Raw genomic sequence first — 25,972 nt, forward strand, 5'->3', positions numbered from 1 at the left:
TATTGTTGGGCCTTAACATAGGATAACAAAGAATTGTAGTAGTAGATGGATGATGAGGATGTGCACAGGAATGCTACGCACACCTAAGTCTTCTGCCGGCCCACGGCAGAAGGATCTTAAAGAGACAATAAGGTGCATAGCCACACTGGGAGCCAAGGCAACATTTTATTAACACCAATTATTGGAAACAACTCAGCATTCAGGTGTATTACTTTTTTCCGAAGTCTCCTGAACTTGAACACAGCATTTTGAGTTGAACAAATTTATTTACGAATCATGTCGTTACACCACATCTCCACTAGCTAAAGAGTGCTGGGTTGTGCAACTCCGAAAATAGCTGATTGCGACCGTAGGTCGCACTTACTACAGAAAGCTGCTCGAGGTGTCCGTCTGTCCGTCCGTCCGTCCGTCCGTCACACACGTCACACGTCACACTTTTGCCCTGCTCATATCTCCGCAACCGTTGCCCCGATCCATGCCAGATTTTGCACACACACTCCTTACCTGCCAAACTACAACCTCCAAGGACCCCCGGAGCTCCAGGGACCCCCAGCTCCCTCGGGGACCCCCAAGTGTAAAAAATGAGCACATGTGCAAAAATTACCAAATGACCACCCCAACGGGGCTGCTCACGGGGCATTCCCGGGGACCACCCACTCCTGGTGCTCCAGAACGGATGCAAAAGTGGTGGCGCCCCCAGTGGAGGACCCCCTGCCACTGCAGCTCACATAAAATGCCGTAACTCGGGCTAGGAGCGACCGGGAGAGCCGGGGCCGGTACCTATTCGTCCGCCTTGGCGGCGCGGAGACCCCACCCCTCATTTCTCACATGGCCCTCTAGCGCCACCATGAGGCCGATTCAGATTTTGCCCTAAAATCACGAAAATCACTACACAGTATGTCTACACTCATGTCATCAACATGCTCAGGAAGATTTTGGAAAAACAAATTTTTGCTCTATTTGTGGAGATAAGTGACCTACGGTCGCTTATCTCCCGATTAGGGAGTCTTACTGGTCTACAAGCTCTCGCAGCACAATGCGTTGAGAGCTTGTAGATCAGCTATTTTCGCTATGTTTGTCTCGGGTCCTACCTTACCTCATTGTCCAGTCCAGTGAGTGAAAGTACAAAAGTATTAGATTAGATTAGAATAGACATTTAGACTGCATTGTACATCAGCCAGTCACATTTGGTGAGGGTATCTAGACATTTAGACTGTATTGTACATCAGCCAGTCACATTTGGTGAGGGTAGCAAACCGTTTGCCCTGTTGCGGTTCTGCTATGCCACAGACAACTTCCTGCTCTTTGTAGAAAATGCAGTCTCGCCCCTTTGGCCAGACAAAACCATTTTTCCAAGTTGATTCATGCAGTTTATCTCTAGCCCCTCCTTATTAATGGTAACAATCTGCCCCACATATGGCTTTCCCTCATATTTGATTATGACAAACTGTCCTTGTGTGTATTCATCTGAGGAGGTGTCTGAATCCTCAGCTTGGGCCTCTCCAATAGATGCACTTGTGTCCAGCACCTGAGTAGAAGACCTTCAGGAGGAGACATTTAAATGTAATTTATTTGTCAGGTAGATTGTTTTTAGTAGTAAAATGTAATTACTAGCAAGTCCTCAAGTTTGCCAAGTATGTTATACTCACTGAGCTCCGGAAGCTGTTTTGGGCCTGCAGCTGACCTGGGAAGGGGGCAGTTCCGCAGATGGGCCACCACTTAGTTAAGGAAGAAAAGGAATGAATGGATGACATAAGTTACTTTATTGTCATTAAACAGGTACAATTACAGGTATCATAAAATTGGCAAAGAGAATGATTTAGTTATACTTACTCATCACTTGTCTTGTCACCTGGCACCTCAGCCCTGGAGACTTGGTCGAACTGTAATTTCCGTGGGTTGTGACAGGTGCAGATCTGAGGAAACTGGCAGAAACAACTCAGGTCTCTGTAAACTATCTTTCCCGGGAAGATAGAAAGAACCTGGTGCGTAGTGCTGATGCCAGTCACTGGACGCACTGATGGAGGGACCATTTCATCCATGTTGGATATCTTCTCTTCTTCGATCCACATGACAGTGACTTTTTCAGAGGACTTCTGTAAATACTCACACAGATCCCTCGGTGTTTGTAGGTCACTGCCTCCGAGGACATACATGTCTGCCTTACGCTTCAGCACCCCTCCCACACCATCAGGTGCGCCCTTTCCATGGGAACGCTCTGAAAAGTTCCAGGTGACCCTCTTGAATCCCCATGTATAAGGAATGCTGCTCATGAGGAAGCAGTTTGTGCGATTCCGGTACTGGGTTGCTGGCCCATCACTGAGGACATGCAGGGTGTCAATTGCATTGTCTTGTTTTCCTCGGAAATCATCAATAACTGGCTTGATGTGTGCCCACACAGCACGCTCATCATGGCGTAAGGACTGTGAAATGGTGGCATAGCACTGGGAGCCACTGACTGAGTAGGCAACTCCGGTATGCACTGTTGCCTGCTGCCTATTGCCACCAAAATGAAACGCCTGAATCTCTGTGTTTAGTTTACATGCATAGTTCTCAGAAAAGTCTATATGCAAGACCATTTCATTGGGTTGGATGCTCTCCTTGATGTGTCTGAACTGCTTCACCTGATGAAGCCAGTTGAGCTGATGACTTGCAATCGCACTGAGCCTCTGGTTGAACACATCAGTGAGTCCAAATTAATCAATTTATTTGAATTGTGCTAAATCTATAACTAGTAGTCCTACTTTTTTTCCTTCTTTTTTTTTGTTTTGCTGTATCCAAGTAAGGATAAGAACAGCTATGGTTTTGTTTAAATGCCCTTCCTCCATATCCATTCATTCATCACTATACAGTATGTTTGTGTATTTTGGAAATAATAAAATCACATTTTCTGTACCACCCATTTTCTGTTGTCAAGTGTCTTATATTAACTGCTTATAACGGATAGTTATTATAAAGTGTTACCACAATATAAGGTTTAGGTTTCTGTGAAGGGGTTTCTGCTCTGTCTGATGAATTTGCTGTATCACCGAATTAAGCTAAATTAAATTATGTAAAAATGTTTAAAACGTTGTTTTAAACATGTTAAAATGTTTTAAATGGACAAAAGAAACATGGGACTTGTTATTTATTGTTATGTCTGTAGGAAAATACAGTATATATCATCTGGTGTGACAATCAAGTCATCTGGCGTGACAAGCAGATATGTCACACCAGATGACGAAGTGTCACACCAGATGACGTTTTCTGCATTTAGGACTACCTTGAGGCTACCAGGTACACATTAGCATGCTAACAACATGCTAGCTATAACAAAACAACCTAGATTTACATGTAATTATGACCAAAGTTTCAAATAACTTTTGCTTTATTAATGAAAAAGGTGTCACACCAGATGACATCCAGAAGTGCCACACTTGTCAAAGTTTCAACAAGATGGCATTTCATGAAAATGTTAAAATCATAACTCACCTCAGACACCTGTCTTGCAGTTGTGCTGGGAGTGCTGAATAGCCTTACAGAAGAAGGACCTCTCTAGCCCAGTAGGTGTCCAAATTATTGCCTGTTTAATTTTTCCAAACTAGTGTCACACCAGATGATTTTGGTTTGGGGGACAAAATCTTTTTGATCAGAAATGACTGAAAACATTATGCTTGGACTTTGAAAAGATATAGGCTCACAAATAGACATTTTTTTTGCCTAAATTCATTTTTAAATGAATTTTAGCAATTCTTTTTCTTAGTTTTATTCAAGTTCCCACTTTGAGAAACAAGGTCGGGACAGTCACACCAGATGACATTTACCATGTTTGGTTGAAGATTCTGAAGAAATGAGGAATGAAATGTTTTAATCTTGAGTAAGTTCACATAAAGCTTAATGTCCTGCACAATATTCAGAAGGTTTTTGACAAATATATTTTTTATTTATACATGTTTGACACCGAGGACAGCGAAAACGCTACGTCACGTCACCCACCCATATATATATATATATATATATATATATATATACATACACACACACACACGCACGCGCGCGCGTGCGCACACACACACACACACACACACACACACACACACACACACACACACACACACACACACACACCACTGCATAGATTCATGAGGTGGAAAAGAGTTGGCCTATTCCAGGTTACAGGAGCTGTCCACTAGCACGTGGTGCTGAACTACATCAGTTGAACGGTTCCAACTGCATGCAGTTGTTGTTTAATTAGCCTAGAACAGAAGACTGTGGCGTTTAACTATATGTGTCTATAGACTATATCATTTTGGTTACTTGATGATGGCAGTGGTGGAAAGTAACTAAGTACATTTACGTACTGTCTGTAGTACCTAAGTAGCCTACAATTTTTAAGTATTTGTACTTTACTTTTCATTTGACTTCTACTCCATTACATAGCCTATCGGATCCAAATATTGTATTTTTACTCCAATACATTTGTTTCAGAACTGTATTTCGATTTTTAGTAGCCTACAAAACATGCATTAATCACTCCAGCACTTTATACATTTTGGCCATTTGAAAATAGCCAATCTACAAGCTCACAATGGGATTCATTCTAACTGATGTTCAAACGAACAACGCCTGCAAGCATACAGGCTGTCTTGTTTAGCTGGGCATAGGTTTACCTATAGCCTATACAGTAGGATAGCCTATTATAGGAGCATGACGCCCCGAGGCAAGTTGTAGGCTGATCATTCTTTTCTGTAGCTTTCTTAAAACTCTCTCTCTCTCTCTCTCTCTCTCTCTCTCTCTCTCTCTCTCTCTCTCTCTCTCTCTCTCTCTCTCTCTCTCTCTCTCTCTCTCTCTCTCCCCCCCTCTCTCTCTCCCTCCTATCTTGAGTCTTTTCACGTTCCTCGACTCTCCTGCCGCTGTTGAATTGTCTGCCGTCATTCGCGTGACCAACCCTCTCACTGCCTTACAGCGTTCATTCCTTGCTGGATTTTTATGTCAACCACCCCTCCATTCTTGTTCCTTTCTAGACCTTCTCTACTTTAATTCATTCTTCTCCCCTGTCTCTCTCTCTCTGTCTCTCTCTCTCTCCCACTCTGGTGCTCAGACGGAGCTCTCCTCACCGTTCTGCGTTCTGGTGCGCCCCAGGTGGCAGCGGGTGGCTTGCGGGGAAACAGTTTCTCTTCAAAAGCTGAATATGCAGAAGCCAATTTTCCTATTTCGGATGATCGACCCAGTATAACCTCTTTCAGACTTATGAATTTTAACTATCATCTTAAACTGTGACCTCTTTGGAATCAAGATTCACCGCAAGTCTGGATTTGCTGCACTGATCAATTCCTATAACATTGAGGACATCTATTGGTCGTGGCCGCTTTTGCTGAGAATTTACGTGATTTTTTTTCGTTTCTTTCTCTCTTTTCAAAGTCCACAATGAGAGCTCCGGCACCGCGGACTGCCTCGAACCAACGCGGCATGAAGACGTCCTTCTTGGGGATTACCTGCTGCGGCCAGAGGCGCTCTCTTGAGGGGCGGCTTGGCTGGTGAACCGATCGATTTTTTTCCCCCTCCTCTCTCCACTGCTGCTTGCTGCTGCTGCTGCTGCTGCGGGCGAAACTGGGACCCCGATGGCCTCTTCTCGTAAGCTCGCCCGCCGGAGGATCAGTGTCACCGCCTGGCCGAGAATGTCGTCAACTTTCTGGGCGGCGGTGCTTCTGGTCAGCCTGCTGATCATCTACTTCGGTGAGCTTATCGCTTTGCTGTTCGTTCGGCTGTTACATAAAGCACTTGTTGATTATTATTGTGCCGCTGGCTGGACATGTCTATTACTGAGTCGTTCATCATGCTCAGGTTGCCCTGTAGCTGTCTCGCTCAGTTTCTCATTTGAGGTGTGTGTGTGTGTGTGTGTGTGTGTGTGTGTGTGTGTGTGTGTGTGTGTGTGTGTGTGTGTGTGTGTGTGTGTGTGTGTGTAGGCGTGCTCTAGGTCTTAGTCATAGTTCTATGGCTGTTAACCACTAAAATACTCTAGTCTTAGTAAAAAAACTGAGTTGGTGTGCACTTTTTTTGACCAATAGGCCTATGTCAAAAATAGCCGATCTACAGTACAAGCTCACTTTGGCAGTTGTGAGTTTGTAGATCGCCTATATTTGGCAAGTGACCCCCCCCCCCCCCCCCCCCCTTCGCCCCTCCTCCAGGATATGAATGCTGGCATTCAGGACTGTAACAATAAACCCAGATAATATGACATGACAGGAGATAAAAAAAAATAAAAAATAAAAACGATTAATGAAAGCTGGATTATAAGGCAGTCAAAGAATGATTTTTATTGTTGCTCCATAGCTAACGTTTTGTGTTTTTTTTTCCTAAATAAATGCCCCATCTGTACAGTTTTGTATATACGAGGTTTGCACCCCACAGCAACGACATATACCTTAATCCATATCCAAGAAAGGATAACGCCATGAAATTATGCTTTGTTGCATTCTGCAACTCAAGAGGATTTTAGCTTCCCACTTCCAACAACTTGACACTCCTCCTAAGACTAGAGAATCAATACTAAAGTGAGCCTTGGCCACATGCAGACAACAACTGGGTTTCTTTGTATCGCAGGTTTGCAGGCAGCTGACGGCAGGGGCGTCACAAGGGTGGGGGGAGAAAGTGGGACTGAGTTACGAGGGCCCACGGTGGAGGGGGCCTTAATTATTTTATACTTTAGCTATTGAAAAATAGAAGATATACAAGCTCACAGTGTGGCACAGAGTGCCGCACTGCGAGCTTGTAGATCTGCTATTTTTGAAAAGTCGTGAAAATGTGTGCAAATCTTTGAATATATGTGTTTTTTAAGCTTCTGGGGGGTTCCCTGGAACTAAATATTTTGAGATGGAGGCCCGCGGCCAAATACATATCATTTTGGGGGTCCTTCACATGAAAAAGTTTGAGCACCACTGACATAGAAACATAGGTTTTTCCAAAAACCTTCAAAGACTTACACAAGATTTCACGATTTTTCAAAAATAGCAGATTTACAAGCTCGCAGCGCTGGACTCGGTGCCGCGCTGTGAGCTTGTATATCTGCTATTTTTCAATAGTTAAAGCACAAAATAACGCAGTGAATACTTGTACCCAGGGCCCAGAATTTGGTGCGACGCCCCTGGCTTGATGGTTTGGCATTTTGCACCGTGCATGCTCCTCTTCTGCACTGTAGCTGTGCTGCTGGAGGCATTTCTTATTTTCTTCTTCGAAGCTGTGTGAACTGTGTGACTGGGCCTTAACTCGTGCTAGGATGCACTCTGACCTCGTGCCAACACATTCTCCCTGTAAACTGTAAAGCTTCTCTTTTTAACAAAGTGTGCTCACTATACAAACCAGAGCTTGTAGGAGTAACGTGTTACGATGTTACCACTAAGGCTGGGCAATATATCAAAAATATATCGATATCAAGGTATCAACATGCAAGGTATACATTATCGAGGAAGATGGCTTGAAATTAGGTATTGGTGTATGTGTCAAATTCATTAATTTGCACGTAGCACGTGCAAAAAAGCAGTCCATATGTAACCAGATGTGGTTATTTCAATAAAACCATGGAAATAAGGCATTTCATTTCTTTATTCTATCTGTACTGTGCAGTGTGCATGCATGGATGTGTTATTCATTATCTGGGTTAGTCAGGCAGTGGACCTAAAGCAGAAAAACATTCAAAACTATATAATTCAAATGTTTTTACTAATATCGTGAGTAATATCGTTATCTAGGTATTCAACAATGTTATCGAATATCGAAGGTTTTCCTAATATCGCCCAGCCTTAGTTTCCACCCAGAGTACTAATAAATGTTGTGAAAACCATCCACACCATCAAGAGTCACACCGACACTGTAGCTGATGTGCGGCTGGCTGCCTTTGTCAAAATGTAGCTATTTTTCCCCCTTTGGTAATACTTTTTTTTAATTTAATTTATTTCGCAATGTGTTACTTTTCTCCGTAAATTTTCATTGTATTATTTTACATACTGAGGTGTAGCAGCAAGACATGGATCAAAAGACCTTCGATAACAGCTCTCGTAGCATTTCATTTGAACCTGCATGGTATATTTAAATCTCACCCATTGATCAAGGCTGTATTAATAGGCCTAAAGAGCCTGTGTGTGTGTGTGTGTGTGTGTGTGTGTGTGTGTGTGTGTGTGTGTGTGTGTGTGTGTGTGTGTGTGTGTGTGTGTGTGTGTGTGTGTGTGTGTGTGTGTGTGTGCCTATGTGAGCACGGCGCGCAGAATCAAAATCCCTTCGGTGCAGCTACGTTGTCAACTCACATTATTTGCACCGTGGCGGCTCTGTGCTGTGGCCCTGACATCTAGTTGTCTATTATAGCAGGTAGTTAATTGTATTATTCACTTTGTGCCTAATTAGCTGGGCTAGAATGAAACCAGCAGCGCACTGCAGCTTCCCTGGAGTCAACTAGAGAACCATTGTGTATAATGCACTCACTATATTGACTCACATAGGAGGGGGGTTGCAGCACAAGATTCATATTAAGGCAAACGTATTGTTTCATGCAGGCTGTAGTCAGTGGTGTCAGTTCAGAAAAATCTAAGGTATGGCAAAATGACAGGTGTCTTGCACGCGCGCGAAGACCAGTCATGTTGCCATACCTTAGCAACAGGCTTGATACATTTATTTTAAGAAGTACATTTTATTTTTTACCCCCATTTCTACGGTTTCTTGGGCTGGATATGGCAGCCTGGAACATTGTTCAAGAGCAGCTATACTTGGCATGTTAGTAAACATGCATCAATTAACAATAATGCATTGCACCTGTGCAGCTGACCTGCCAATATACCATTTTGTCAAGATGGGGAGAATATAAGTATAATACCTTGTTAAAGTGTCCATTTTGTACAATTTTTGCATTTGAAGTTGTTAAAGTGTCCATTTTGTACAATTTTGCATAGTTATTTTACTGTAATTTAACAACATAATAACCAGCACAGATAGACAAAGAAACATTCATGGATTTATATTTAAAAGTAACTTTTATCTTCTCCCCTCTACCCAAGGTATGGCAGCTGCCAGAATACCCCCAATTGACGCACTGGCTGTAGTCTTTTGCCTATTATATCCACACAGAGACTATATGCACACATTGCTTGGTATTTCCACGAGGGGTGGCCTTTTTTTTGTGCTGTGACTGTGAGTTAGCGCTGGAATCAGGTGAAAGTGACTGCAACAAGCTGTTGGGTTCTGCTTCGCTCTGTCAGTGAAGCCGTGATAAGCTGCGGACATTGTTTTTTGTGCTGGAGGTGAATTATAGATACAGTAGGTGTTGAGCCGGGTACCAACATCCATTCTCACGGCCCGCTTCAAAGCACAAAGGCCCTCCCTTCGCCGTGCTACGCACCACCTGTCCTTAAAATGTATGGAGTCTGCCTAGACTCTGTTTCTGTGCGTCCCTTATTTCTCCTTCTCTCTCCCTCTCTCTGCAGTGCACACACACATGCACAATCTCAAAACAATTATTATCATGGGTTTGGAGAAGTGCAATTACATGTTGCCTCTGGACAGCACACACACCTCGTGTGTGTGTGTGTGTGTGTGTGTGTGTGTGTGTGTGTGTGTGTGTGTGTGTGTGTGTGTGTGTGTGTGTGTGTGTGTGTGTGTGTGTGTGTGTGTGTGTGTGTGTGTGTGTGTGTGTGTGCGTGACTATTGCAGAAACCTGGTATCTCTGTGTAAGTGGTCCGCATGCATTTTCAGGTTTGTTTTTTTACATTCATCTATTAATATCAATGTTATCAATATCATTAAAATACTGGCACAGGTTGTTAGTCACTCTCCTACACATGTTGCTGTGTCATTTCTGTCTGTCTGTCTGTCTGTCTGTCTGTCTGTCTGTCTGTCTGTCTGTTGAGCCAGAGGCAGCAGCTTGTTAGAGTGGACGTCTGCATGGATTGAACTGACTCACACATAGTCTGCAGACAGACGGACACTACAGAACACGCTCTGTGCTGAACCTCTCATGTTGAAGCCATGGTGCAGAACACATGTTGCCATGGCTGTGCGCTGCCTCTGGTGCACAAGTGTGCAAATCTCGCGAATGTCCAATGTTCACTGGCGCTATAGATCCCGCTAGAGCAGGGGTCTTCAACGTTTTCAGGCCATGCAAGGACCCCTTAGTTGAGCGAGAGAGATGAAGCAGGGACCCCCACAACCTTATCATAGATTCCATATAGTTTCGTTGTTTGACAGCACGATCAGCAGTGTATTTTGGATTCATGTCAATTTGTGTTTTCAGATATTTCACCACTTGAACTGTCAATACTTAATAAACTTGACCTTTCACTCTGTACTTAATCAGCTCTTTTTCCCCTCTACACCAAAGCTCTTTGCCGAAAATAGCCGATCTACAAGCTCACAACGCCTCGCAGAGCTTGTAGATCTGCTATTTTTGGCTAAAGTTCTCAGAATATGGACACTAGGGTTCAAGTGGTTCATATAAAAAAGGAGAAAAAAACTTTCTATCACTCAAAGATTTGGAGGACCCCCTGTAGTAACTCTGAGGACCCCCTAGGGGTCTCGGACCCCCTGTTGAAGACCCATGTTGCTGGGACAGAGAAAGGTCGATAATGAAGTAGACCCCCTGATCGGTCTCTCTGAAAAATGCCATTTTAGAATGAAAATCTTGGGAATAATGTGTGGCTTGTGGCAATCAGGTTCAATATTTAGTTAATTGACCTTGGGGCCAAAGCAGGGGTCTTCAACGGGGGGTCCTTAGAGTTACTACAGGGGGGACCCCAAATCTTTATTTGAAAGGGTAATTCTTTTAAATTAACAACTTGAACCCTTGCATCCCTATTCTGAGGAGAACTTTAGTCAAAAATAGCAGATCTATGTGAGCTTGTAGATTTTGGCAAATAGGTTTGGTGTAGAGGTTAAAAAATAGTCTAGTAATTCTAGGAAAAAAATCCACTCGGGTTGGAAAAAATTGTGTTATTTAGTTTCTCAACTGATTCTGACAGGAAATGAGGTCTACTAGCCAGGATAAAACCGGGATAAATACCCACAGTGGCCAAATCAAGTTGGGCTCCCATCGACTTTCTATACAGGAGGAAAATACCCAGAAAGAAATCTGCTTTAAGTAGGATGTGAGGGGTCTAACTAGGGGTTTGTCATGATGCTGAATCCATTGCAAGCATTTGTTTTGCACAAAAAACATTCCTTGGGCTAAAGATGGCCCCAGAAAATGATGGTTTAGTGATGAAAAGTGATGAGTCATCACTTTTCATCAGTTTTGTGGGCGTTTTCTGGGGCCAATGAATGTTTTTTGTGCAAAACAAATGCTTGCAATGGATTCAGCATCATGACAAACCCCTAGTTAGACCCCTCACATCCTACTTAAAGCAGATTTTTTTCTGGGTATTTTCCTCCTGTATAGAAAGTCGATGGGAGCCCAACTTGATTTGGCCACTGTGGGTATTTGCAGTGAGCAGATTATGGTAGATCTTTTATCCTGGCAAGTAGACCTAATTTCCTGTCAGAATCAGTTGAAAAACTAAATAACACAATTTTTTCCAACCTCAGCTTTATTTTTACTGGACTAAAAATATCATTCCAAGTACAGAGTCAAAGGTCAAATTTACTATCAACATAGTTAAATGTCTGAAAAAAAAACACATTAACATGAATCCAACATACCGATGACAGTGCTGTCAAACAAGTGAAAATCTGCGACACAATTTTATACAATATGTAGGGGGGGTCCCTGCTTTATCTCCCTCTCAGCTAAGGGGTCCTTGGCCTGAAAACATTGAAGACCCCTGGGCTAAAGAAGTTATGTTCACGCTCTCACTCTTCCATTGGAAAGAATAGACTCCAACCTCCTAATAAGGAGTCCGCCCACTTCATGCAGGTAGAGGAAGTAAACCGGAGATGGCATGTCTTGCTATTTCCATCTTGGTTATAACTCAGCTTTAGATGTTCATGGCCTCACAAGTGTACTAATACAAATCTGTGTGCATGCATCGATGACCATAGAGTTACGTGGTTGCATGTGGCATTTTTATCTAAATTTAGTTATTCGTGTATTACAGCTCCGAAACGCAGGCCTCAACATATATGGCAGTAGCTGGATATTTCATGTTTAGTATTTCATGTTTAATTAGGCAGTTGAAATGTCAGTATTAATTCATACTAATTATCCACCAATGCATCCTCTGTACTGTGGAAACCTTTGACACATCTCAAAACTACGAGAGTTTGTTTTAAAATAATTACCATAATAACTATGGGTGATGCACAGTATAGTTTATAACCCCATATAACCTTTTCAGTCTATTGACATATCTTTATTTGTTTGTTCTGGCTGGGGCTTTTGCACTTTTTATTTTCTGCATGAATAGAGACACTTATTTAGAACAATAACCTTCGCTGTGTTGGAATTATAACGACGCCGTCGTCAGTAGCAGCTGTAGCGCACAGGTGTGACTCCCAGCGAAACGTCTGCAGTGAAACTTTAACAAATGCACAAACCGAGCACCTGTCCAAAAGTGTGCGAGGTTTTGTGTTGTTAAAAGTAACGGTTAAAGATTTTGAGAAGTAATTTAATTGGCAGAGTTTGCCAATTAGGCAACCAATATATTTTTGTTGTCATTTGAATATCTCTTATTTTTTTGTCTTTTTTGTCACGCTCGGCACACAGATTTACCAAATGTTGGTTTTGTTATTATACGTACCATTTGTAACATGGACATTTTTGTGACAACCGCCTAATTCACCCTTTGTCAAGTCCCGCCTGTTGTCCCGCCCCTCTTCGCACCCATTGGTTGCTGTGTCTTGGTGGGACAAAAGTCCTTTCTCTCCATCCACTACCATTGAGTGGGCATGTTTTTAAATGTTTTTATTTCTCCAAAAGTGATGTTTTAGCAAATTCAACATAAAAAAGGCGGAACCAGGGCGGAACAAGGCAGAAAGAGCCTGCTGGTTGGTCAAAGGGTGAATTGTATGGTTTACAATGAAACCTCTCTCTCTTACAAACGTAAATCAACGCTCTACTTAATCCATATATTACATCGTCACGAAACACGGTGCAAAGCGGATTTGAGCCTGCAGATCTGCTACATTTTGCTATTGTAGAATTTGAACACACAGTGTTGGATTTACACCGGGCAGAGATGCTAATCCCTGCTTCTAGTCGGTTCTGATATGTTTGATATTTTAGTTTTATCATATAAAAAAAGAAGGCCAAAGCCCAAACTCCCCAAATGTTAACTATAAAACAACCATTTCACTTGTTAGGACCAGGAAAATGGTGTCTATTTCTCAATACTTGTGGGACATTTTGAACCTCAAGGATAGTAATTCACGCACGCGCACGCACCCGCACCCGCACACACACACACACACACACACACACACACACACACACACACACACACACACACACACACACACACACACACACACACACACACACACAGTGGCAGCACAGCCCAAGGCAGAGTGCATACAGTACAGTTTGGCCAAATAAATTTACAGATTTTACGTCCAAATCGATGTTTTGCTTGTTTCCTGCGTAAATTTGGACCCTGTTTGTGTTTGCTGAATCGATAGCGGACGTAGGTCATCCTAGACACATGGTTGGATGGGTTCATGTTGGAAACCTTACCATAAATCCTCATCCAGTAAAACTATCAGTCTTGCTCCATAGTAGTGGACATTCTGGACAAACTATAGCTACTCCCAGTGGTGTAAAGTAACTACAGTAAGTACATTTACTTAAATAATGTACTTAAGTATAATATTATTATTATATTTTTTTACTTAATACTGGAGTACTGTATTTCCAATTTTCAGTACTTTTACTTCTACTCCACTACTGTTGATCTCAGAGGCGAATGTTGTACTACAATTGTTTGAAAACTTGAGTTACTATTTACTTGTTTGAAAACTTGAGTTACTATTTACTTTGTAGATTTGGATTATTATTACAAAACATGAATCAACCACTTCAGCTCTATACACATTTCGACCATGTCATACATTTGAAAACATTCTGCAAAATGAGTATACTTTAAGTACATTTTGATACCAATACCTTTGTATTTTGAGTACATTTTCCAGACTTTTACTGTACTTGTAACAGAGTATATTTCGTCATTGCAGTACTGATACTTTTACTGAGTTGCTCAGTCAAGATCTCATACTCAAGTTAAAGGACAACTTTGTTTTTTTACAAGAAGGGTTAATATTTTAGATCGTAATTAGAGAAAAGAAAAGATGAGTGTTCAAATGTTTTTCATTCACTACTTTCTATCGTTTTAGCCATTTTTGCGATTTTAATTTCAGTAGGTGAGGGCATACTTACAAGTGGCTAAATATGGTCATTTTAGCCATTGATTTCTTTATTACTATTTACAGTAACACTATGCCCCCAACCACGAAATCAACATTGTTAAAATGGCTAAAATGATAGAAAGCAGTAAATGAAAACATTTTAACACTCATCTTTTCTTTTCTCTAATTACAATCTAAAATATGAAGTTGTCCTTTAAAGTACTGTTTTAAAAGATATGCCTACTTGAGTGTTCAAAAGTATGTTTAAAAAAATGCCATTCAAAAGTATACATATTATTTTTAGTATTAATGCTTTGCTGTTTTGCAAAAAATAACCTAGACATTTTCGAAAATAACTAATGGTCATATTGTGATTTGTGAGCCTGAAGTTCTGCTATTTTCACAATATTTGAAATCGGAGCAAATGTATACCTTTTTTCATAATATACCCTTTTGCCATTCCTAGAAATGTTGTAGTGGAGTCAAAAGCACAATATTTTTCTTTGAAATGTAGTGGAGTGAATCGTGATTCATTTTGAGCTTGTAGAGTTGCTATTTTTTACTACTTTTAAACATGCTTGACTATGCAAAAATGTCTCTCCAATTTTAGTTGGTTTAAATTACTCTGGTAAACCCACTTTCATTTGGTTATATACTTTTTTTGTCCACCCTGACCACCACCGAGCAACCACCCACCCAGCACCCTGGTACGTGTACCCGCCCGAATGGTGCGAGACTGCCAGCCGGGGTTGAAGTGTGTCTGTGTGTGATTGGAAAGTAGATGAGAGGCTCTAATCCAATTACAGAAGTCATTTGCATGAGCAGTGTCAGCCTAAGGTCATTGCCGTCCTTATTGGGGTATTCACAGCGCTGAGAGAGCGATGTGATGATACCGTCATTAACAATGGAAGACAAAGGGATAAGTCGCTCGAGCCGCCGGCGTCACTAAGGACCCGCTCGATTCCCAAGATGTGGGCCGGGGCCCACCGGTGGGCCGTGGTGACATTGCTACAGTATGTGGAGGATATTGGATCGAGTGCCTTAGTTACAGTGTGCGGTGTCAGACCATGCCACGGAATGCCTGGTATTCAATATCGTCGTTGTCGGGTGGAAACCTTGTATGTCCAAAAACTTTTGTTTTGTATCATTTAAAAAATTAACTAAACTATTGAAAACAGACGATTTACAAGCATACAACGCCTTGCACCGCGAGGCGTTGCGTGCTTGTAGATCTGCTGTTTTCACTGCTTTTGTGTGACGGCCTTGTCTGATGAAGCAGGGCTTTACTTCTCGGAAAAACATACAAATTTGAAACTTGGAGATACAAGGTTTCTGCCCGACAATGACGATATATGGCCTTACAACCCAGATACTCAATAGCCAGATACTCTGTCGACGACAGAGCCCTTCCCACAGATTCTCTTTCAACCATCTGGCACAACAGTACGCCACCCCTTGGTTTAACTCGGCTTAAGTTCTGTGTGCACACCATTGAAGCGGGTCTTGGCTCAGATTTCGAGAATTAGGTATTTTTCAGGCAATATGATACGATTTTTATGATGATTTATGAATATGACACATTTCTTCTTCTTTTCCATTTCGTCTGTTCCCTTCAGGGGTCGCCACAGCGAATCATCTGCCCTCATCTCACCCTGTACTCTGCCTCCTACTCGCTCTCACCAACTAACTTCATGTCCCCTTTCACTACAGCCATAAATCTCCTCTTTGGTCTTCCTCTCTAGGCCTCCTGCCTGGCAGTTCCCAACCGCGGCATCCCTCTACCGATATGCACTATGCCTCCTCTGTACATGTCCAAACCATCTCAGTCTGGCCTCTCTGGCATTATCTCCAAAACGTCTAACGTGTGCTGTCCCTCTGATGTACTCGTTCCTGATCCTATCCATCATTGATACTCCCAGAGAGAACCTCATCATTTTAGTCTATACCTCCGGCTCTGCTTCATGTCTTTTGTAATGAGAGAAAAAGAAATCATGGTATTTTCTGTGATACTGATAAATTAAACAGTTCAATTGATCCAAATACCGGAACACAATCGATTGATTGATCATTAACATAAGGCATGCTCTGAGAACATGGCAGCCAAATGGCAGTCAAGTGGTCAGATGGGTGGGCCGCGAACACTTTTGAGATTTTTAAGTGCAGGGCCCCGATCCAGAAGAGTTTGGGAGCTATACAGACAAAAGACGTCATTTTTTGCGATAAGTCGATTAGTGAACACCCCCCCCCCCCCCCAAAAGAGCCAAAATGCTTGGGTTCAGTGCCTTGCTTGAGGACACTTTGACAGTGCATTTGGGGGCGTTGTCGGGATCTATTTATCTTCCACAGTGAGCGTCTCAGCAAACCCAGCACCTTATAATAGGAAGTGGGTTTGATCATCTATCTCTGTTATCGCGGCTGAAGCAGAGACATTTCAGTTAGAGTAACACTCCGCCCCCCTCTGCCACCCTAAATCCAACATGGGCGCCGGCCTGCTCGGGCTGTAAAAGTGTCATTTCTTTTTTTTTCTTTTTTTTGCAGAGTACACTATGGGAGCTTGCTAAACTTTTTGGTGGCTTGTCGCCAACATCTCAAGGTGCCATCTTCCTCCCCCACCCCCTTCCATCCAATACCGCTGGTATGTGAGGGGTGACTGCAGCGAGAAACGTGTACCATTTTTATGTATTTATTTATTTATGTTCCTGTAGTCATTCGGTCTTACTCCACATCAGTGATTAAGTACATTTACTTAATTACCGTAGGCTTACTTAAAAGGACTTTTGAGGTAGGTCTACTTTTACTTCACAGGAGTATTTCCAATTTTCAGTAGGCTACTGTTACTGCTACTCCACTACAGCTCAGAGGCAAATATTATACTTTTACTCCACTATTATTTGAAGACATTAGCCTACTAGTGTAATAGATGACTTAAAATCTTACAATAGTATAGAATTTAATTTCCACAAGGTAGAGTGAATATGAATACAATGTATTTATTTAACAGCAAATGAGAGCTCTCGAGGCAACACGCATGCAGTGTCCTTCCAGACTGTCAGGCCAGTCTCTTCTTATTGGAAACAGTCTCACAAGAATAGCTGAAGGTGTGTCTAGTAGACAGTGTCTTATATACAGGTCTATTCTTACAGAAGTCTTCCATATATGGACTGGTGGTGATGTAGGAGTAAGCATGGGGCAACTGTCCGGATAGACCGCTCCTATCAAGTCAGTTTTGTTGTGGAAAGTAACTTCACTTAAACAGAGTGAAGAGTGACAAATACACATATATTTACAGTCGTATAAAATTCTACTACACTAGTTACTACGTAGATTTGGATTATTATTACAAAACATCAACCACTTCAGCCCTATATATTTCGTCCATTTAAAAATAGCCAATCTACAAGCTCACAATGCGTCACGATGCGAGGCATTGCTATATTCAAAAGATTCCAAACAGTTTATACATTTGAAAACCTGTGAAATGGGACATAATGCATAATGACTACTTGATACTTTTGGTACTTTAAGTCCATTTTGATGTCAACCTTTGTGCTTTTAGTAAGTAAATGTTGTATTCCCGACTTTTACTTGTAACAGGTGTGATGCAGTATTGATACTTTTACTTAAAGGGGCCCCAACATGAATTTAATTTTTTCTTTTTTTTTCTTGTTTTTTGGTCTTCCCAGTGTCTCTTCCAGCCCACCAAAAACCCCATTCATTAACTTTAAGCCTTGCCTTTCATTTCAGTGATTTTCTGAATGGGCGTGTCTGAAGGGTACTCTTTTGAAATCGGCCCCTTGCTTATGTCACAGGGGGCTCATTTCCTATTGGGCCCCCTCGAGAAGTGGGCGGTACTTTTTGGGAGGCTATATTCTATTTAGACTATATGAGGTGGAACCATGAGGTAAAGTGGTACTAAAATTGGAACGATACAGAGAATATTACGATTGACTCTACATGGTTCTCATTGTGGTTCTCTAATTTGGTATTGCATCTGAAATGGCTTGGAATTAGAGACAGACAGAACATGAGTCAATATCCGAGTTGTTGTTAAAGCTAAAACCTGTATAAAACCGTATTATGGACCAATATTTATATAAAATGTATATTTTGAAAAGCATGGTGTGGCCCCTTTAAGTAAAAAAATTCAGATATACAAGCTCACATATAGATCTGCGATTTTTGAAAAGTCGTGAAAATGTGTGCAAATCTTTGAATATAAATTCATGTATTTTTTAAGCGAACATTTGTAACCAAAATGTTGCTTCTGGGGGATCCCTGGAACAAAATATTTTGAGATGGGGGTCCGTGGCCAAATATATATAATTTTGAGGGTCCTTCACGTGAAAAGGTTTGAGCACCACTGACATGTAAAACAAGAAGGATTTGAAATATTCAAAGACTTGCACACATTTTCATGATTAAAAAAAAAATAGCAGATCTACAAGCTCGCAGCGCGGCACTCAGTGCCGCGCTGTGAGCTTGTAGATCTGCAAATTTTCAATAGTTAAAGCACAAAATGTGAGTGAATCCTTGTACCCAGGGCCCAGAATTTGGTGAGACACCCCTGAACACGGGCCCACAATGAAATGAACATCTCACAATGCTATAGCAGTGACACCGTGTCTCTTTTTTCAAAACGTAAGTTCAGGATCACTGAGCAGAAAGATGACGATAGTGATTTCCATTCCGCACTCTTCTTACGGGTGTAAAAAGGCGTCAGACTTCACGATATATATACAGTAGCGGGGTACAGACAGACAGTGGTAAACTTCTCATTATCCGTTCTCATTGCTTGGCCTTTAGTTCCATGCCCATTCATCCGTGGAGGCAGTGTCCACTTCAAAGGGCGCCGTTGTAAATCTTTAACTTCCCCTCCTCTGCCCGCAATTGGATCCTCCATTGGATCTCCACTAAGGCGAAGGATCTTCCTTTAAGGGAGAGAGGCCATAAGGTAGTTTCTGGGAGTTATAAGTCAATGTTTTATCCGAGTGAGAGAACTTTCCCCCACACACACACACACTTTATGGCCCAAGATGTCGCTTTGCTTGCGAGACACGCAAGCTGTTCTCTCACCTGGCTGCTATAACGAGACCGAGACAGTGAAATAGAGGGTAGGGTAGATGCTACCGCGTCGTCGCAGTTGGGAGGAAATCGTGTAAATGTCCAAAACTCTTCCTTTTCAGAAAATGAGGGAGGGGAGGGGGGGGGGGGGGGGGGAGAGAGATTAGGGTTGGGATCTGGAACCGGGGGGGAGAATGGATCCAACTACATTTAAAAATGTTTCTGGAACCTTTTATTGTATCACAGTGTCATAGCTGCATGGTTATGAGAGCTACACTATTACAATTCCTGTGGTTCTCAAACGGTTTTAATTTCAAGGACCACCATAACTCTGAGAGTGTACAAATGGAACCAAATGGACCTGTTAGTACTCTCTCAGAGTTATAGACCTGTAATGGTCCATTTGGAACCCCCTATATAGGAATCGTTAAAGGCAATCGTTAAAAGAGTAGTTCACCCCCAAAATGACTTTTTTTCTATTGATTAGTCACACCATGGAGACTTGAGTTCAATAATATGAGCGGTGCTAACCGCTCCTATAGACCGTTTTTTTACCCAAACTATGATGTCACAAATGATGATGACATGAGTTCGCTAGACCAATGAAACACTTCGATTCTGTTGATCTGTCCATGATGTCATAGTCACAGAGGCACCCGATTGGTTCACCCTGATTTAGAACGCGTTTAGGCCGCGTAAAATACGTCATAAAAAATTATTGAGCGGTGCTAACCTTGAATTTCAAAATTGTATTAGATGAATATCACTTATAAGCGATAAAATAACCACACTTTTAGACAGACTGTGGAAAATCTTACAGGTTATAAATGATAGGCAGCTAATACAAGTTTAAAATACAAATGAACAGACTTTGAAAAACTAAAATATTCATCTTCTGGCCTCTTCTCGCCTCTCTGGAGGTCTCTCTGGAGGTAAATAAGGTCACTTATCATTACACTATGACACTCTTACAAGTTACAATCCATAGCTTGGTCAACTAACTGATGAGAAATGACGATAAAGACTTATATAGTCTGAGCAGACCTCTAGACTGACATCATACACAACAAAAAGAATATTGCCATGCAAGCCTATCAACACTGATTCGCGCAGGAATTTTGTGTTTTTTCGCATTCCTAATTAAAAAAAACAAACAAAAAAATATAACGATTATTGAATTCACCCCCATTGTTTCTGGATGGGACCCAAATGCATGGGCCTGGATCGGCACCCATCCAGGCCCATGTATTTGGGTCCCCATCAAGAAACAATGGGGGTGAATTCACTATATCATTTTTATTTTCTTAGGAATGAGACGAATACAAAAAAATATTATTGAACTCAAGTCTCCATGGTGTGACTAATCAATAGAAAAAAAGTCATTTTGGGGGTGAACTACTCCTTTAACACATGGGAAGCCAAGGTTTCTAACATTTCTAGCTGTTGCTGCTGCCGTCGTTCATCACTTACGCTTTAATTTTGAAGAGCCTCGGAAGCTTTGTGCGTGTGCACGTGAGTGTCCACTGACGATTGAGGAGGATAATCCATTTGTTTACAAACGCTCGCGAAACTAATAAAATCCAAACCGGGGCCGTCCATCGCGGTAAAGTGTCGCCGTGAAAACAGGCAGATCTCTGCTTCCCTGGCGTTCTTATTCATAGATAAAGCCCTTTTTATGATTCAGCATAGAATAGAAATCAATGCAGCCTAGACGCGCCATTTTGTTTCTCTGCGAGCCACGTTATGACGTATGGACCAGGGTCTTTCACAGGGTACACAGGATGCATGCAGCTGCATGTAACCAAGTTAACCCTTTGTCTCGTTGAGGGACGAGACAACTGAGTTTTGGCACAGCGACCTCCAGTGGCCGTATCTCATTACTGAACGAGTTTGGCCCCCAAGTTGTTAAGACTAGGGCTCCACCAAAAGACGCCGTCGGATGGCATCAAAAAATTAACAGGGGCGAATTGGGCGTCTGACCTTGACGTTGACATCGGCAGTGGAGCACCCTTCATTAATTAAAACCGGAGCGTTCCCAGCATTGACGTTGACGCCACGCTCGACGTGCCCAGTGGAGCCGGGGGGTAAGGAATCGGAAACGTTAAAACCCAATCCCAATGGATCCAAAGTAGTTTAATTTATACTGCTATACATATTACTTTTCAGTGCTTCAATATTTATAAAACCCATAGAAATATGTTCTAACATAGTTGTGAGCTTGTACTAGGGGTGGGCGATATGGAAAAAGACAATATCACGATATTTGCCCAAGCTGTATCACAATACATGATTTTATCACAATTCTTTTTCAAGTTTGTTTTTTATGGTATTTTTTCAAGTTACTTGACAAAAACTAGACTCTCTGGGTTCCTTTTGGGAGGTCTATATTGAACTTTACAAGTATGTAACTGACAGTATGGACCCTTACGGGTCTATTTGGTTTCATTTGTATACTGTCAGAGTTAAGTGGAGACCTTGACATTTTAAAGTTTGAGAACTATTGATTTAGACCAAATGCAGGTTTAAAGTGAATTCTGCAATGAATCTCTGTATTAACGAATAAACAGGATTTTTTACAAGGCTCCCTCAATTGTATCACGATATATACGATACCTCTGAAAAATGCATATAGTGGAGACATTCTATTTTCTCAACGATAATTATCACCATATCGCCCACCCCTAGCTTGTACATAGATCGGCTGTTTTTGCTACTATTGCTTGACACTGTAGTACGATGGTAGGCGGGCATTCATTTACGAAAATACTTCAAAAGTTTAGAGAACAGAGGAATGCGAGGTTTCTGCCAGACAGCAGCGATTACAATGCAATGAAAGGACATTCACAGAACGTCGTGATTAACCCTTTTAGGCCTAGAATTATTGAATGCTTTAACTATTGAAAAATAGCAGATCTACAAGCTCGGTCTGCTATTTTTGAAAAATCTGCAAAAAGAAATTGCAAGTCTTTGCATATATCTATTTAAAAGCGAACATTTGTAACTCAAATATTTGCTTCTGGGGGTCCCTGGAACAACATATTTTGAGATGGGAGTCCGCGGCCAAATACCTGTAATTTTGGGGGTCCTTGACAAGAAAAGGTTTGATAATCACTGATTTAGAGGAATGATTTAGAAGTCGAGTCAAAGATTGGGTCAAAGTTATTCAAAGACATTTTCAAGATTTTTCAAATATAGCAGATCTACAAGCTTGCAGCGCGGCACTCGGTGCTGCGCTGTGAGCTTGTATATCTGCAATTTTTCAATAGTTAAAGCATAAAATAATGCTTAAAGTGGTTCAAATCTGGCACGACTCGGGCGCGTTCCAGGTCTTTGAGTTTTAAGCTGTGAGTGATGATTGGCTGATTTCCCCTGGGGACCAAAGTTATCGTCTTATTAATCATTATGAGTTATGATGTGTACTATTGTTGCATTGTTCACATGCCTGGCCATATGTTCAGATTGAAATGAACACACCGACTAATGGACTTGTGTGTGTGTGTGCGTGCGCGCGTGTGTGTGCGCGTGCACGCGTGTGTGTGAACCTTGCCCGATAGCAACAATATAATTGATTTGTTTTGAACCCATTCAACTGGTATGCGAGAGCATAATTTGTGAACACCATGCATAAGCTGCACAAGTACTTCAATAGCATCTGCTATTTTCAGCAAAAAAAGATGTTGTGTAGACTATAGAGCATGCAGGTCTTCGAACAGGGGCTACAGAACCTCCTCTATAGCAGGGGTCTTCAACGTTTTCAGTCCAAGGACCCCCAACTTGAGAGAGAGATGAAGCAGGGACCCCCACAACCTCATCATAGATTCCATGTAGTTTCATCGTTTGACAGCACAATCGTCAGTATATTTTGGATTCATGTCAATTTGTGTTTTCAGATATTTAACCACTTGAAAATACACATCTCTAGTCGTCTGGCATCAATGCCTATTTATGCGCCTGGACCAGTAGGCCAGCGGGCGCCCCGCGTCACAATTTTACACAACATGCGGGCGCCCCGCGTCACAATTTTACACAACATGTCATAGGGGTTTCTGGTTCATCTTTCCCGCAACTTGAGGGGTCCTGGAAAAGATTGAAGACCCCAGGTGTAGAAGTAAAACAATAAGAGGGCACTAAGTACAGACCCCTGCTTACAAACAGGGTTGTAAGTATAGTTAATAAAACGCTGCAACAGATGAAGTCATACAGACTTAAACCGCTCAATTAACAAGAGGCTCCTCAGTCAGTTTACACTTCCAATAACTTGGGATTGGCCTGCTGTACCTGCGCTAGCTGTCATCGCGATAAACTTTGAGAGACCACCAGCGGTGGGACGTGTTTGATTATATTCCGTGGCGGACCATCCATCTGCAAAGCGGCAGTAAACAAAAGAGCAATAACAGCTCGGCACCGAGATAAGAATTTGATTCATTCACCGTTTCTGTTTTATCGCTGTTGCTTTACAATTACCTGGAGTCCGGCCATTATTTCCTCAACAACGCCGGTCCTCCTTTTATAGAGCAGTTATCTTAAGCAAAGTGCTGATGTGTTGTTTGTCTCGACAGGGATTTACATGTGAGGGAGGGAAGGTGTGAGATGATGGGGGGAGATGGCGCCTCACGCTTGCGTATAACAGGCGGTGGTGGTGTTATCTTGATGCATTTTCCACAATTGAAATACCATCGTGTGTTAGGTTGGGGCTTGTTCGTTGACACACCACCAGAGCTTGTTATTAGTTCACACAACGCCGAATTGCAGATAGTGAAGAGTAGGACTGAAACATCCCAAAGGCCCATTACTTGGCTTATGTTAATAACTAGCTTATTGGGTCAGTCCCAAAATTAGGGGGGGAAGTGGGACTGAGTTACTAGGGCCCAAGGTCATTATTTTATGCTTTAACTATTGAAAAATAGCAGATATACAAGCTCACAGCGCGCTGCAAGCTTGTAGATTTGCTATTTTTGAAAAGTCGTGAAAATGTGTGCAAATCGTTACCGGTATGTATATTTTAAGCGTACACAACTCAAATTTTGCTTCTGGGGGTCCCTGTCCCTGATACATAATATTTTGAGATGGGGGTCCGTGGCCAAAACCATGAAAAGGTTTGAGCACCACTGACATAGAAACATAGGTTTTTCAAAAAAACCTTAGAAGGATTTGAAATATTCAAAGACTTAAGATAGCAGATCTACAAGCCCTCAGTGCGGCACTCGGTGCCACACTGTGAGCTTGTATATCTGCTATTTGTCAACAGTTAAAGTACCCAGGGCCCAGAATTTGGTGCGACACCCCTGATCTCGATACAAGCGTGTCGGTGACAAATGGGCACACACGGGTGACAAATGAATTTTAGAATGACACGTCGAAAAATGACCGTATAGCTACGACTCTTCACTCCGTGCCTTGGCCTCTGGAACCGGCGTCGGGTACTGTACACCAACAAGCCATTACATTAATTTAATTACCTCCAAGTTCCATATTTCCTCACGAGAGAGAGAGAGAGAGAGAGAGAGAGAGAGAACCTCCCTGTAAGCAACTTGCTGCTCATTAAGCAAATTAATTCATGAGTGTTGTAAATGCATAGCGTCGTCGTCGGGTGGAAACCTTATATGTCCAAAACTGTTTGTTTTGTATTTATCACATTAAAAATGATTTAACTAGTGAAAACTGCCGATCTACAAGCACACAACGCCTCGCACCGCGAGGCGTTGTGTGCTTGCAGATCTGCTGTTTTCACTGCTTTTGTGCGACGGCCTTGTATGATGAAGCAGGGCTTTGCTTTGCGAAAAAATTTACAAATTTGAAACTTGGAGATACGAGGTTTCTGGCGATAAGGAGCATGGGTCTAAGAGCCTTGTCCCAGAGTGTCTCGGACGGAGCCGGAGCATTGTAGATCATTCATAAGCAGTTTATGGGCCAAATGACAGTCATGTTAGACTCATGTAAATTATTATATACTCAACAATATTGCCTGTGATTTATTTTATTTTATATACAGTATATATCTTCTTATCAGAACGTGTGACTAATTGGAGATCATCTAATGCTCTTGTAATAAAGCAGTGAGACAATGCAAAGTCACTAAAAAGTGACTACGAAGATGTACTGTGGCACGACAGCTTAGCTAACAACACTGTAGAGCTCAAGACCCTCTTGCTAAGATAGGAGAGTGTCGAGGGCAGCGATTCAGGAGTCCTGAGTTGGTTTTGACTTAAGCCCCTTTTCCACAAAGGGGATATTTGCTCGTGACCCATGAAAATGTACCCGCCAGGCCGCCACTCAAATGGGCCCCAAGCAACCGTTTGGGAAACTGTATAGGGTTCAAGTGGTTAAACTTAACACTCATGCTAATGGTCGTCCAAACTGCCGCGCTGCCAAAACGACCTCGGGCGGAGAATTAGCGATGAACAATTTAAATGTCAGATTAGAGAGCCATTAGAAGGAGGAGTGCAACATATTTATGGTCCTGTCTTGTTAGGATGCTGCCCCGCCCTGCCTGCCTGCCTGCGCTCTATAGTGATTTACCCCTCTGACTGCTTTTATAGCTTTCAATGTTTTATGTCTGTGCTGCTTTTTTTTTCGCTTTTATGTTGAACTTCTTGTTTTAGGCCTAGAATTATTGAAT

The 25,972-nt window shown here is 42.1% G+C and overlaps 1 protein-coding gene across 1 annotated transcript in view; it reads left to right on the forward strand.

The window, feature by feature from the left end:
* Positions 1-5,600: 5,600 nt before the first annotated feature.
* LOC308294338 (chemokine-like protein TAFA-5) overlaps positions 5,601-25,972 on the forward strand; it is a gene marked incomplete at both ends in the record, with an annotated part of 218,002 nt that continues 197,630 nt past the window's right edge. The window contains one exon of the mRNA XM_080737067.1: positions 5,601-5,715. Within this exon, the coding sequence (XP_080593193.1) occupies positions 5,601-5,715 (115 nt within the window). The remainder of the gene's footprint in view (positions 5,716-25,972) is intronic.

The sequence above is a fragment of the Nannobrachium achirus genome (assembly GCF_963921795.1).
Source record: "Nannobrachium achirus genome assembly, chromosome: 11".
In the NCBI taxonomy this organism is placed as follows: Eukaryota; Metazoa; Chordata; class Actinopteri; order Myctophiformes; family Myctophidae; genus Nannobrachium; species Nannobrachium achirus.